General features: G+C 47.5%; 1 protein-coding gene across 4 annotated transcripts in view; it reads left to right on the forward strand.

Annotated features, from left to right (window-relative positions):
• kmt2d (lysine (K)-specific methyltransferase 2D) overlaps positions 1–13201 on the forward strand; it is a 30519-nt gene that overhangs the window by 13342 nt on the left and 3976 nt on the right. For all 4 annotated transcript variants that reach the window (XM_084918042.1, XM_084918045.1, XM_084918044.1 and 1 more), the window contains exons 32-51: positions 18–1634; positions 1728–1886; positions 2104–2222; positions 2376–4363; positions 4450–4573; positions 4958–5039; positions 5132–5198; positions 5311–5543; positions 5662–8574; positions 8786–8935; positions 9037–9201; positions 9301–9448; positions 9542–9623; positions 9713–9885; positions 10127–10251; positions 10342–10477; positions 10798–10919; positions 11012–12392; positions 12492–12628; positions 12846–12976. In XM_084918042.1, coding sequence (XP_084774168.1) covers positions 18–1634; positions 1728–1886; positions 2104–2222; positions 2376–4363; positions 4450–4573; positions 4958–5039; positions 5132–5198; positions 5311–5543; positions 5662–8574; positions 8786–8935; positions 9037–9201; positions 9301–9448; positions 9542–9623; positions 9713–9885; positions 10127–10251; positions 10342–10477; positions 10798–10919; positions 11012–12392; positions 12492–12628; positions 12846–12976 — 10052 coding nt within the window. The remainder of the gene's footprint in view (positions 1–17; positions 1635–1727; positions 1887–2103; positions 2223–2375; positions 4364–4449; positions 4574–4957; positions 5040–5131; positions 5199–5310; positions 5544–5661; positions 8575–8785; positions 8936–9036; positions 9202–9300; positions 9449–9541; positions 9624–9712; positions 9886–10126; positions 10252–10341; positions 10478–10797; positions 10920–11011; positions 12393–12491; positions 12629–12845; positions 12977–13201) is intronic.

Here is a 13201-nt window from a genome sequence, read left to right on the forward strand (position 1 = left end):
TTTTTACCTTTTCACAGCAGGCAGAGAGTCAAGTGTGCAGGCCAGTAAAAACAGAGCAACCACGTGCAAAGGGAGAACGGCCAAGTTTACACCTCCAGATCCCGCCACCTTCAGGCTCAACATCAATCTCTTCTCAACCCAGCTCTGCAGACAGCCCATTTCCCTTGCCTCCCGATTCAGGATCGTCTTCTGTCTTTTTCTCAGATGGACCTGTCAAAACTCCATTATCAGCTGAAATCCGGACAGATCCTTTGGCTAAGCTTCCGCCTCAGTCACCCCATTCTTACTCACACCCAACCACACCTTTCTCTAATGCCGGGGCCAGCCCCGTACAGGCCCCTTCCTCAGGTTATTCTGCTTCCGGCCCGCAGGGCCCTCCTCAGGGACGGCCAGCCAGTCTTGGCCCTTTTGACATGCAACCAGGAACTCCTGGAACCCCCAGACGGGCTCAGCAGGTTGACCCCTACTTCAGATCACAGCTGCAGCAGCAACAGGGTCTTCTTCCACAATCCCAGCAAGGCTCTCAGGAGTCCCTAGGGCCTCCAGAAAGTCCTCATTCAAGAGGTCCTGGGCTCGGGGAGTCGACCATTTTTTCACCATCCCACAATACCCACTATGGAGATCCTTTCAGAACCCAGCAAGGAATGGGAAGGCCAGAATATGGTTCATCACCGTCACCATCTGCATTGGCTTCATCTCCTGCAAGCACAGGGCAGTACAGGACTGATATGAGTGCACCCTCTCCACGTTCCTCTGCAGTTGGCAGACATGAGCTGTCCACCGGCTCCCCTGCTGGAATGCTTGAGTCTGGAGATGGTTTGTTCAAGGCACCTTTAACGCCACGAATGCACCAAGGGGAGAGTGGGGCACTTCATCCTGGAGCTTCACCTAGCCATGTTGCTGAAGGCTTCAGGCAGTCTCCCTCTCACTCTGATCCCCATATTCATCCTCCACTAACTACCAGACCGCAGTCAGGTGATAATTGTTCTCTTGGACCCCAGAGACACGCTGTAGCTCAACAGGAGCAATGTCCTAGAGTACCCTCCAGCCCACAGTCCCAGGGCAGCTGCCAGTCTCCCCACACTCCTGGTGGCATGTCCAATGATGGTTACTCTGTCCAGTCTCCTGCTACTCCTCGTTTCCAATCTCCAGACCCTTGTTCTCGGCCACCTTCAAGGCCACAATCTAGAGACCCTTTTGCAGCAGTCCATAAGCCACCTCGCACTTCCTCTATTGGCCCAGAGGGAACTGGAAGTTACAAAACATCCCCTCATCCTAACCAGCCATCTCCAGCCCATTCTACTAATACATCTATAGGGGATCCCCTCTCTGGAAAGCCCTCAGCTCCCCCTACTTTCAGCCGCAGCCCGAGCACGGGAGGCTTTCAAATAACTCAACAGCAGACTCAGATGGTGCAGCAACCACAGCCACAAACTCAGCCGGCTTTGTCAGCAGACAGCCTTACCTCGCGAGTGCCACCTTCCTCTGGATCTCAAGAAATACCAGCTGTCCACACTTCAGACATGTCAAGTCAGCCATCTTTGCCAGTAACTCAAGAAATTCCTGATATTTCAGCAGTACAGGACCCTTCAGTAGTAGGACTCAGCCCTGCTGATCTGGAAAAGCACAGACCGGTATCAAAATATTTGCCTTTGAGCAGGCATTGAGTGCACTTCTGCATGCTTTTGTTTTTTTCTTTGCTAATCAAAGTTTCTCGTGTTTTATAGCGCCAAAGACTGAGGGAATTTGTGATCAGACAACAAATGCACAGACAAGAGAAGGAGGCAGCTGCTGCTGCTGGCAGTGCATCCCCTGGATGGTCTGGGGGAGGGATGGGAGCCTTTCAGCAGGATAAAACTCACAGAGCACCACCACCTTATCCACAGGTAGGGATCCTGTGATTGAATAACATTACATTATTAATGTGAAATCTTGCAGGCATTGTTTCATGCAATCTGGAAGATGTCTGTTTTTTTTTGTTTTTTTTTTAAAGTTTCTGATTTTTATGCAGACATTATGAAAAAAGTTATTTTTGATTTATTTTTCATTTATTAATAACTAAAGAGTCAAGGGACAATGGTACATTTTTTTTACTTCCTTTAGGAACGTATTGCTGCTGCCGCTTCAAGTGCTCAGGCTTCTGTGTCGGGGAAGATGCCCACAGATGATAAGCTCATTCGCCCACCACATACAGGAAACCCTGCCGTCGTTGATCCAGTTAGGTAAGCATTTAAATAATGAGGTACTTGGATTGAATAAACCAAATACAGGCATAAATCTTTTGGCCCTGAAGATACAATTGGCGTCTTAAATTAGTCCAACTCCCTTTCGTTGTTTTTGGGGGGGGAAAAAAAAATATTTTTGTCTTTCTTCAGGCTGCCAGGATCTTCCAGACCACAGGGTATGTTTACCCGTCCACCATTCCCTCCTCAGTGGCAGGGCCAGGCTCCAAGGAGGTTCCCTCAGCCTGGCATAGAAGCTGTGGGCATAAGGCACAATCTTAACCCTGCTGTCAATATCCAAGGTATGGAAGGCATGGGTAATACTCATGCCATAATGCCAGGGCACGGAGGTGAATCCATGCAGCCAATGAGTCAAGGTCCGCCACCACAGTTCATTGAGTTGAGACATAATTCGCAAAGGCCACCCCTGCGACACCAATTTATACCCCGTGGACCCCAGCCCAGGCCACGTCTCTTTGTCCCAGAGCAAGAGATGTCAACACCTTATGTTCAGCAACTTCCTATAGCTCAAGTTGGTGGGATTCAGACAGAGGGGTTACAACAGGGTGGACTGTCAGTTTTACTGCCTCAGCAGTCCCACATGCAACCTCAAAATGCTACTTCGGCCCAAAACACTCCCAGTACTGAGCAGCATCGACTTTCACAACCAGGTATAGTCACAGAGCCCCAGCCTGCAGCTGTAGAAAATGCAGAAGAACTGCCAGAACCTGATCTTGATGGGCTAGGCGATGCTCCAGGAGATGGAGGAGTAGAAGATGAGGATGATTTGGCTCTTGACCTGGACCCTGACAAAGGAGATGATGACTTGGGCAACCTGGACAACCTCGAAACCAATGATCCACATCTTGATGACTTACTCAACAGTGATGAGTTTGACCTGCTGGCTTACACTGATCCTGAACTGAACCAAGGAGACCCTAAAGATGTCTTCTCAGACCAGCTGCGGCTGGTAGAAGCTGAAAGTGAGGGTCCTTCAGCGTCGTCTGGTTCTGCACATGTTAAAGTGGAAGACAAAGCCAAGGTGGAGCCAGAGCAGAAGGCTCTGACAAAAGTCCCTTCTACTGCACTAGAGTCTGCTGCTCAACTAACACGCTCTTCACAAACTGCTGATGCCTCTAAAGTTAAAATAGAGAACAGAGGTTTGACGCCTCAGCTGCAAACGGGACAGACTGTGGTGAAAGCTGAAATGGGAGAAGCGGTATCCATGCCTCATGGTGTGACCGCACCAACAACAAAGACTCCACGAAGTGAGAGCCAGTCTGCCTCACTCAGTTCTGTTCGATTAGGGGGACTTCCATATCCCTTGCCAGGCCAAGGTAATCCATTGCCTTTTCCTCCAGCTCCTCCACATGGAGATATGGGTGATGATCCCTTAGGACTACCTGACGTAGGGGAGCAGCACTCTCCTGCTGTAGATCTGGCAAAGGTAGAGAGCTCATTAGATGGTGAACTGCCTCTTCTAATACAAGATCTCCTGGAGCATGAAAAGAAAGAACAACAGAAACAGCAACAGCTCAGTTCTCTTCAACAAGGAGGCATACCACAACAGTTTTCAGGCATTCCAAATCCACATCCGAATCAACATTCATCTGGGCAAATAATGTTACCACACCACCATCGTCCACCACCCCAAGGTATGATGAATCAGCCAGGGATGGTACCGCGTGCTTCACACATGTTGCAGCAGCAAAGGCTTATGGGACCTGGTATGGTACCGCCAACTCACATGATGGCCCAGCAGCAAACCATGATGAGGACGGGGCAGCCAGGGATGCAGCCTGGGGGGCAGCCAGGGATGCAGCCAGGGATGCAGCCAGGGATGCAGCCAGGGATGCAGCCAGGGATGCAGCCAGGGATGCAGCCAGGGATGCAGCCTGGGATGCAGCCTGGGATGCAGCCTGGGATGCAGCCTGGGATGCAGCCAGGGATGCAGCCTGGGATGCAGCCTGGGATGCAGCCTGGGATGCAGCCAGGGATGCAGCCTGGGATCCAGCCTGGGATCCAGCCTGGGATCCAGCCTGGGATCCAGCCAGTGATCCAGCCAGGACTTGGCCATCAATCACAACAGCAGCCAGCAGTAAAACAGTCAACTCTGACCAACAGCTTCTTCCCAGATAAAGGTAAGCTTCATGTCTTGTCACGGTCACAACTTCTTCTTTTTTCTTTTGTTTTTCCATACTTCCACTAATTTCGCCTATTATTGCAGATTTGGACAAATTTGCTACAGATAACATTATGGATCCCATTGCCAAGGCAAAGATGGTTGCCCTTCAGGGTATTAAGAGAGTGTTGGCACAGGATCCAATGGTTGTTCCCACTGGCATTAACAGGTATTTCTAATAATGTGTTTGTTTTTTGTGTTTTTTGTTTAATAAATGACATGGATATGTTTTTGCCATTGTTAAACTGCTGCTAGAAAGCAGAGCATGTGTTGATTGTGATTATCTTCAGATCTAGTTTTTGTTGTTGGTTCCAGCTCTTGTAAGCTGTTCAACATAAAAGTAGCATCCCTAACACCACTGTTCACAAGGTTAACTGCTCAGCAACCACTTATTTGCAGTAGCTATGTGCCAGAGACATGCCTGCAATGGTGACTTCAGTGTTAAAGACTGCGATTAGACGATCAACTGTACCATTAGCACAGCTGTTTGCTGAGGCCCATGTTAAATATTTTTAAGTGGATGTCGCTCAGCACTGTTTTGCTTTCTCTTCAGGCAACAAGTTTCTCTGCTTGCTCAGAGGCTGGCTTCTGCCCCAGCCACAGATCCAAATCAACTTGCATCTGGACCTGCAAAGGTATGTTGGTTTATTTTTAAAAAGTGATCGATGATTTAATTTGTAAAACTGATGATAGCTGAATCATTTAAATGCCACGTTTTTCTGTTTAGGAGGGAGAGACAAGTGATCCACCCCAGTCAAGGCCTAACCCTCCTCAGTTTGTGCAAGGAATAATCAGTATGTTTGACCAATACTGCCTTTTGAGCTGAATTGAGTCATTTTTTTTTTTTATTGCAGTCTCCATACATTTGTGGATAGCTAAGGGTGGTTTGTGATTTCTTTTCTATAGATGATGCTGAACAGCACCAATACGAAGAATGGCTTCTTCATACCCAGCAGTTACTCCAAATGCAACTGAAATTTTTGGAAGAACAGATAGGAGTTCATCGCAAATCACGCAAAGCACTGTGTGCGAAGCAACGCACTGCTAAGAAGGCTGGCAGGGAGTTTGCTGAGGCAGATGCAGAGAAACTTAAGTTGGTCACAGAAGAGCAGAGTAAAATTCAGAAGCAGCTTGACCAGGTGTGTAGATGTTCAATGTTCTGAAAACAATTTTTGCATTGCACAAAAAAGGCTTCTGGCACATTTGATATACAAATATACATGATATACAGATGTCCTCATAAATATTCTGTTTTAGGTGCGCAAGCAACAGAAGGAGCACACAAATCTAATTGCAGAGTACAGAAGCAAGCAGCAGCAGCATCAACAACAACAGCAGCAGCATCAACAACAGCAGCAGCATCAACAGCAGCAGCAGCAGCAACAACAGCAGCAAGGCTCTGGTATTATAACCCAAGGTCATTCTGCACAGGGGGGGCCCTCTCACATGTTTCCCAAAATGCCTGGTCAGATGATGATGGGTCAGCAGGGGGCACCAGTAATGGGGCAACATCCTGGCATGGTACCCCAAGGTGGGATGCCTGTCAGAATGCCCCAAGGTCAGCCCTTTATTGGAGGAGCCCAGCCACAGCTTTCTGGGGCTCTTGGAGCCAGTGGTGCCAGGGTCCCAGGTCCTCCTGGGCCTTCAGGAGGATTTTTTCCTCAGGGGCCTGGGGTGCAAGGTGCAGACCCTAGGCTTCTTCAAGAAAGACAACTTCAGCATAGGATGCAGATGGCAAAGTTCCAGCAACAGCAGCTGATGGGCCAACAACCAGTGTCACTCCCAAATCAACAGTCTAGTTTAATCAATCAGTCGCAGGCTGGTATGATGGGGCACCAACTTATGGCACAACAACAGGTGAACACTCAGCAGGGTATGCTAGCTAATCAGGCTAATCAGCAGAACATGGTCCAGGTTGCACAAGGAATGGTTGGAGGCCAGACTGTGGCTCCATCACAGAATCTTGTGGGCGGCCAGCCTATTAACCATTCTCAAGGCATGGTATCAACTCAGGCAGGAATAATTGGTAACCAACAAGTTGCATTGTCACAGCAGCAGAGGCCTCAGCTGATGATGGGACAGCAGGGTATGGTTGGTGCTCAAGGTCACCCTGGCCTGAGGGGGCCCCATGCCCAGTTGACTCCTCAACAACAGAACATTCTGGCCCAACGCATGCTTGCATCTCAGCAAAATATTACAAAAAATTTAGCCCACCTTCAGCAGCAGCAAATGACACAACAAAGACAACCAGCACAGTTGATCAACCAGTCTGGCCAAGAGCAAGGTCTTTCCCAACCCTCTACCCCACAAATGGGTTCCTCTCCTTCAGCAGGAAGTAACACACCCCAGCCCCAGGGATCTACAGAGAGCCAAAACTCAGGACCCAAAGAAGGTGGTATCCTCAGCCCTGATTCAAGAACCCCACCACAGCAGAGCGGACCCTCTACTCCCAACCAGATCCAACTAGGCTCTGCAAATGATCATCAAACTGACCTGGGACGACAGCAGCTACAGCAGCAGCACCAGAATCAGGTTTATGTAGGCCAGCAGCAACAATCAAATCCCCAGTCTGTACATGAGAAACAGTCGGGTTTGGTCGGGAACCAGCAAACTGGTATGCAGCAACAACTTCCACTCACTGTCCAGAGGCAAAGTTCCCTCACCACTGACAAGCCCAGTTTGATGACTATTAAAGAGGAAGGAAAAACATCTGATTTCTTACATCATCAACAGCAAACTCTTCAAAATGCCACACAGCAGCCACAGGACCCCACCATGCCGCAGCAGATCACAGGACACAACCATCCAGGGCAGCAACAACCTGCTATGATGGGTCTTAGTTCACAACAGCAGGCCATCATGGCCCAACAGCAGAAACAGCAGGTTTTAATGGGTATGATGAGAGCTCAGCAGCAAGGAATGATGGGACAGAGACCTGGTGTTCCTCCTGGACAGATCCGCACCCCTATCAACATCCAGGCCATTATTGCTCAGAATCCTCAGCTCCGCAATCTCCCCCCCAACCAACAAATACAGCACATCCAAGCCATGATTGCACAAAGACAACAAGGACAAATGCTGCGGATGCCAATAGGTCAGGGCCAACAACATCAGTTGAGGCCTCAGCTCCCACAGATGGGACAGCAAATGATGGGGATGGAAGGCCATCAAATGTCACATGGAGTCATGGGGAATCCAGGAGCAGTGGGAAATCAACACCAGCCAGGTATGCCAGGCCAACAACCTGGTGTTGCTCCTCAGATACAGCAAGGAATGATGGTCTCTGGGCAGCAGCTCCAAGTGGGAGAGATGATGCAGCAACATATGAGAGGACAGGTGCCACATTCCCCAATGGACCAGGGCCCAATGGTGAGGCCAGCATCTCCACGTCAGCCATTAGCCAACTCCCCTGGGGATTCTCAACGGCACACTTTTAATCAAGCTATGGGGATTCGTCCACCCACTCCCACCCAGAACCAACAGCAAGCACTAATGGCAGGCCGTGTGCAGGGCTCTCCATCGCATGCATATTCTCCAAGAACTCCCTTTGGCATGAGCCCAGTCCACCCAGTCTCACCCCATTCATCTCATGTCTCCTCACCTTCTATAGCTGACAGCAGGGCTGGGAGGGGCAGTCCCTACAGCCAAGTCAAGGCTTCTCCACTCAGGTCACCTGGGGCTAAGAGTCCACTTGATTGTCCAGGACCTAAAGCAGACACTCAGTCACCAGGCAGTGGTCTGGCTGCTTCAGTGACTTCCAATGGGCCACAGAGAGGTACAAATGCTCAGCGTCAGTTGCAGCAGGGTACAGAAGACAAACAAGAGGAGCTATGCAAAATGACAATACAGAATATTAAACAGGAACCAAGGGAGGTCCAGTGTGACAGTGCAGCTGAAGCTCCTACTGGGACTATAAAGCATGAAGCAACCGGGGAGATGGTTAACGCTGGGAACAACACTACCTTTATTAATGCTGGAAGTGCTGCTGTGACTCAAAGCCCTAGATCTGAGACTGGACAGCAGTTGCTGCAGAAACTCCTAAGAACTAAGAATATTCAGCTTGGTGCTCAGAGGCCTTGTGAAGGCATCCACAGTGAGATCAATGGTCACATCAACAGCAAACTGGCAATGCTTGAGCAAAAGCTTCAAGGGACTCCACGAAACATGGAGGTATGTTTTCCTAAAGTGTATTCATTCTCTTTAGCCTGATCCCAAAAGGTTGATTCTGTTTATCTGGACGTAGCGTTTTCAATGGGAGAAATGTTTCGTCACTCAACCTTTTGGGATTTACTTACCTGGATGATTGAGCATGCATCAAGACTCTTTACCCTGATGTTATATTTGGGAAAAATCTCAGTTTTATTTTCTTGACCTTTTACAGGATCTGCAATCGATAACAAAAAGGCCTCCTGTGCAAAAGCCAAAGCGCACTAATAAGGCAGCTGGAGATCGAGGGCCTAATGCACGGAAGAAAAACAAGAAGGAAGAAGTTGGAAAAAGTGCTGAAGCCTTGTTAAAACAACTCAAACAGGTACAATAATGTCAAAATACATTTCCCCCCTAATGATATTTTGCCACTGATGATCTGAAGATGGATTCTTTTTCTTTTTCTAATGGATTTTTACTCTGTAGGGCCTCTCTCTGCTGCCCTTGATGGAGCCGTCAATCACTGCCAGTGTGGATCTTTTTGCACCTTTTGGAAGCAGTCCAGCCAATGGAAAAGCCCAGCTAAAAGGCTCATTTGGAAATGCAGTGTTAGACAATATCCCAGACTACTACTCTCAGTTACTCACTAAGGTAAAACTAAGCTGCCAGTGCACCACCAACATTTTGAATAAGGCATAATGGTAATTTCAGAGCAAAGTCTTCAAGAACATATTGTTTGTGCATTCACAGAGCAACCTCAGCAACCCCCCAACACCCCCATCTTCCTTGCCACCTACTCCTCCACCATCAGTACAGCACAAACTGCTCAATGGCGTAACAGCTGGGGAGGAACTGGCTGAGAGACAGAAAAACAGAGAGCCTGCTGAAGAGCCGATGGGTACATTTATTGTTAATTATTAATCCACAGTTATGCAGTAATTGCATTCTAAATGCAATGTATTATAATGCTGCATTTTTTTTCCTCCTTCAGATTCTGTGAAAGAGGAGGTAAAGAGTGTAGATATTCTAGCAGCTCTCCCCACACCACCACATAACCAGAATGAGGATATCAGGTACACAAGGACAACTGTGCATAGTTATCAGTCCATAGCATAGATATTTTCATAAAGAGGCTATAAATGTGTGAAATATCTTTTAACAGGATGGAAAGTGACGATGAGGATGCTCCAGAAAGCATAATTCCAGCATCATCCCCTGAGAGTAATGTAGGAGATGAAACTCCACGTTTTCCTCATCTGCGGGAGCCTAAAGAGGAGGAGACAGACAGGGCAATATCCCCTATCATACCCCTCATACCTCGCACTGCCATCCCAGGTATTCTACTCAGCATGTCACATCCTACGGTCTGCTGAGGTAGCAGTGCTGCTGCTCTGTATGGGGAATTAAATTCTAAGTTAGTTTGTTTTATATGGTTGCATGGATACATAGGTCATGGGGAAACCTGCTTGGAATTTATACGATTGTCTCATTTTTAATTTATTTATTTATTTTAAATATTAAATCTGTTTGCGTCTTGAAATGCAGACAAATGTTGAATTTACACATTTGCTTACAGCATTCACAGAAAATAAACAATTCGAAGCTCCTGACGGCAAGGTAGATTCAACATCCAACCACTGGGATAAGAGCAAAAGCAACGAGGTGTCTGTAACGTTCACGTTGTCATCTGCTGCAGCCAAGGTACTAAGCCATCATAATCTTATATCGTCTTTAAAAGCTTTTATGTCCGAAACTATTGATGCAATCTAAACTTCTACTAATATTTTCCAGAAACTAAATCACGTGATGATGGCCATGGCCCAGCTTCTTAACATTAGAATGCCAGGTACTTATGAGGTCACTATCCCTCCCCAAAACCCTGAAATGTCAGGAGGAGATGGGCCTGGGAAAGGACCTGGCCAATCAGGTACACACTAAAATAAATAAATTGACGGTTTAGCTTTTTTAGATTTCTGCTGATGTCTTTTTTTTATTATTTTCTTTTTTTTGGTGGAGTGAGTTCCTAAAGGGTGCGAGTCTGTCAAGACATTCAAAATTCTGCCTCAAAGTGACTTGTCATATTATTTGCTAATGTAAATATTTAGTCTTTCATTAATCCCATCTCATGATTGTAGTTTAAGCACGTTAGTTGAGCAAATTTGGTGTTTAAATGTTTTTGGGTTTTTTTGTTTTTAAAACAAATTGTGGCAGAGTGACTATACCATCTATCCATGTTATGTTTTACAGGGGTTCTGTGTACAAAGGATGGTGCTTCACCTAGTCAGGATGAGTGGCTAAGGCAATTTGATGTGTCTCTACCTGGCTGTACACTGAAGAAACAAGTTGACATTCTGGCACTTATTAAACAGGTTGGTCCCTAAAGGTCTCCTATTGCCTCATTTAATCTTTTTTATTACATGTGTTGAAAGCGTTACATCTCCTGCGTGCATTTTGCTCTCAGGAATTTGCAGAGACTGAAGAAAAACCGGTTCAGCACTGCTATACAACCAATGTAAATGATTTGGATGTGCGCCACCTTCCTATTATACCAGTGGAGGAGTCTCCACCCCCATCACCGTCTCCTCCTCATCCTCCTCCATCTCTGCCAGTTACAACTAGTGACGCTGAACCTTCCAAAAAATCAACTTCCTCATCACCGTCTCCCTCCAGTCCGACCAATGTCCAAACAACAGCTGAGCCTGAACAGCATGTTAAGCCTCCTCTTGATGCTGCTCAATCAACTGAAGTCACAGAGCCTGAAGTTGCTGCTCCAGAGTCTTGCGCAGACGCAGCAGCTACCTCTGCAGTTTCTGATCCTGCTGCTCCTCCTGAAGATCATCTGAGCGCTGTTGTCAAGGAGGAGGAGGTAGAGGATTTGGTCACTGATCCAGCTCAACCTCCTAAAGATTCTCCCACCCCCATGGAGTCTTCCCCTAAAGCTGTCAAGCAACGCAGGCCTCTCTCACCTGATGAGGAGGTGGTGCATCCAAAACTGAAGAAATGGAAGGGGATTCGCTGGAAGCGTCTTCAGATTGTTATCTCGATTCGGAAAGGTGGCTCTAAGAAAGAAAACAGCCGTGAGGTGTCTGAACTGATGGAACGGCTGCGCATTACTCTTCGACCAGAAAGGCTGCCTCGGGATAAGCGCAAGTGCTGCTTCTGCCACGAGGAAGGCGATGGTGCCACAGATGGGCCCGCTCGTTTGCTTAATATTGATGTGGACCTATGGGTGCACTTAAATTGCGCTCTGTGGTCCACAGAGGTGTACGAGACACAGGGGGGCGCCCTAATCAACGTGGAAGTAGCCCTGCGTCGCGGATTGCGGACTCTTTGTGCGTACTGCCAGAAAACTGGTGCCACAAACAGCTGCAACAGACTGCGCTGCCCGAATGTCTACCACTTTGCCTGTGCCATCCGGGCACGCTGCATGTTCTTTAAGGATAAGACCATGTTGTGCACCCAGCATAAACTGAAGGGGCCCAGTGACGATGAACTCAGCACATTTGCGGTCCTACGCCGCGTCTACATCGAGCGTGACGAGGTGAAACAGATAGCCAGCATCTTGCAGCGAGGAGACCGTATCCACCTGTTCCGTGTCGGAAGTCTCATCTTTCACGCTATTGGCCAGTTGCTGCCCTCCCAGATGGCCAACTTCCACTCAGCTACTGCAATCTTCCCCGTTGGCTACGAGGCCACACGCATCTACTGGAGCACACGCGTACCCAACAAGCGATGCCGCTACCGCTGCCGCATCAGTGAAGATGATGGCCGCCCCCTGTTTGAAGTGCGTGTTCTGGAGCATGGGATGGAGGATTTACAGTACCGTGACCCTACTCCAGAAGGTAAAACAAAAGTGCTTTCTGATTTTTGTGCTCTATTCTCCCTTTGTTATGTTTCTTAACCTTAAAGAACAGAGTTGAATTTGCTGTTTTTGTCTTTAGGGATCTGGGACCGGGTTGTTCAGCAGGTGGCTAAACTTCGTGAGGAATCATCCATGTTGAAACTGTTCACTGAACACATCAAAGGGGAGGAGATGTATGGCCTTACAATTCACGCTGTCATGAGAATCACTGAGTCGGTAAGAGTCCCGAGCACTTTCTGTCCCTTTTTATTTTGCCTTTATCTCCCATGTTCACTGATTTAATCTGTGGTTGGATAACTGTTTCAGACTGTAATAAAACAGAGCATTACAGACTTCAACAAAAACTGAACTCAATGTGACCAGAAATGATAAGCTTTATAGCCATTATAAGTCCATTATGATGATCATTGACTGTTGACTTGTCGTGTTTTAGTTGCCCGGAGTGGAGAACTGCCAGAATTACCAATTTAGATACGGCCGGCACCCTCTGATGGAGCTCCCACTCATGATTAATCCCACTGGCTGTGCTCGCTCAGAGCCCAAGGTCCCCACACACTGCAAGAGGTAAAGCATTATTTTTAGCGAGAAGCTGCACACTCAACACGTTCTGACATATCTGTTAATCTGTACAGCCATGTGAATCACGTTGAAGAGGCTTGTTGACTAAATGTTAACATTTTTGCGGAGTTAGCCAATATTGGCAAATTCCAGACAGAATATGTTGACTGGTGAGGTAATATACAAAAAATGAAACGCTTTTAACATCTATGTAATACAAGTAACTTGCTT

The sequence above is a fragment of the Perissodus microlepis genome, chromosome 20 (assembly GCF_051167445.1).
Source record: "Perissodus microlepis isolate ML-2025 ecotype Zambia chromosome 20, ASM5116744v1, whole genome shotgun sequence".
Classification (NCBI taxonomy): Eukaryota; Metazoa; Chordata; class Actinopteri; order Cichliformes; family Cichlidae; genus Perissodus; species Perissodus microlepis.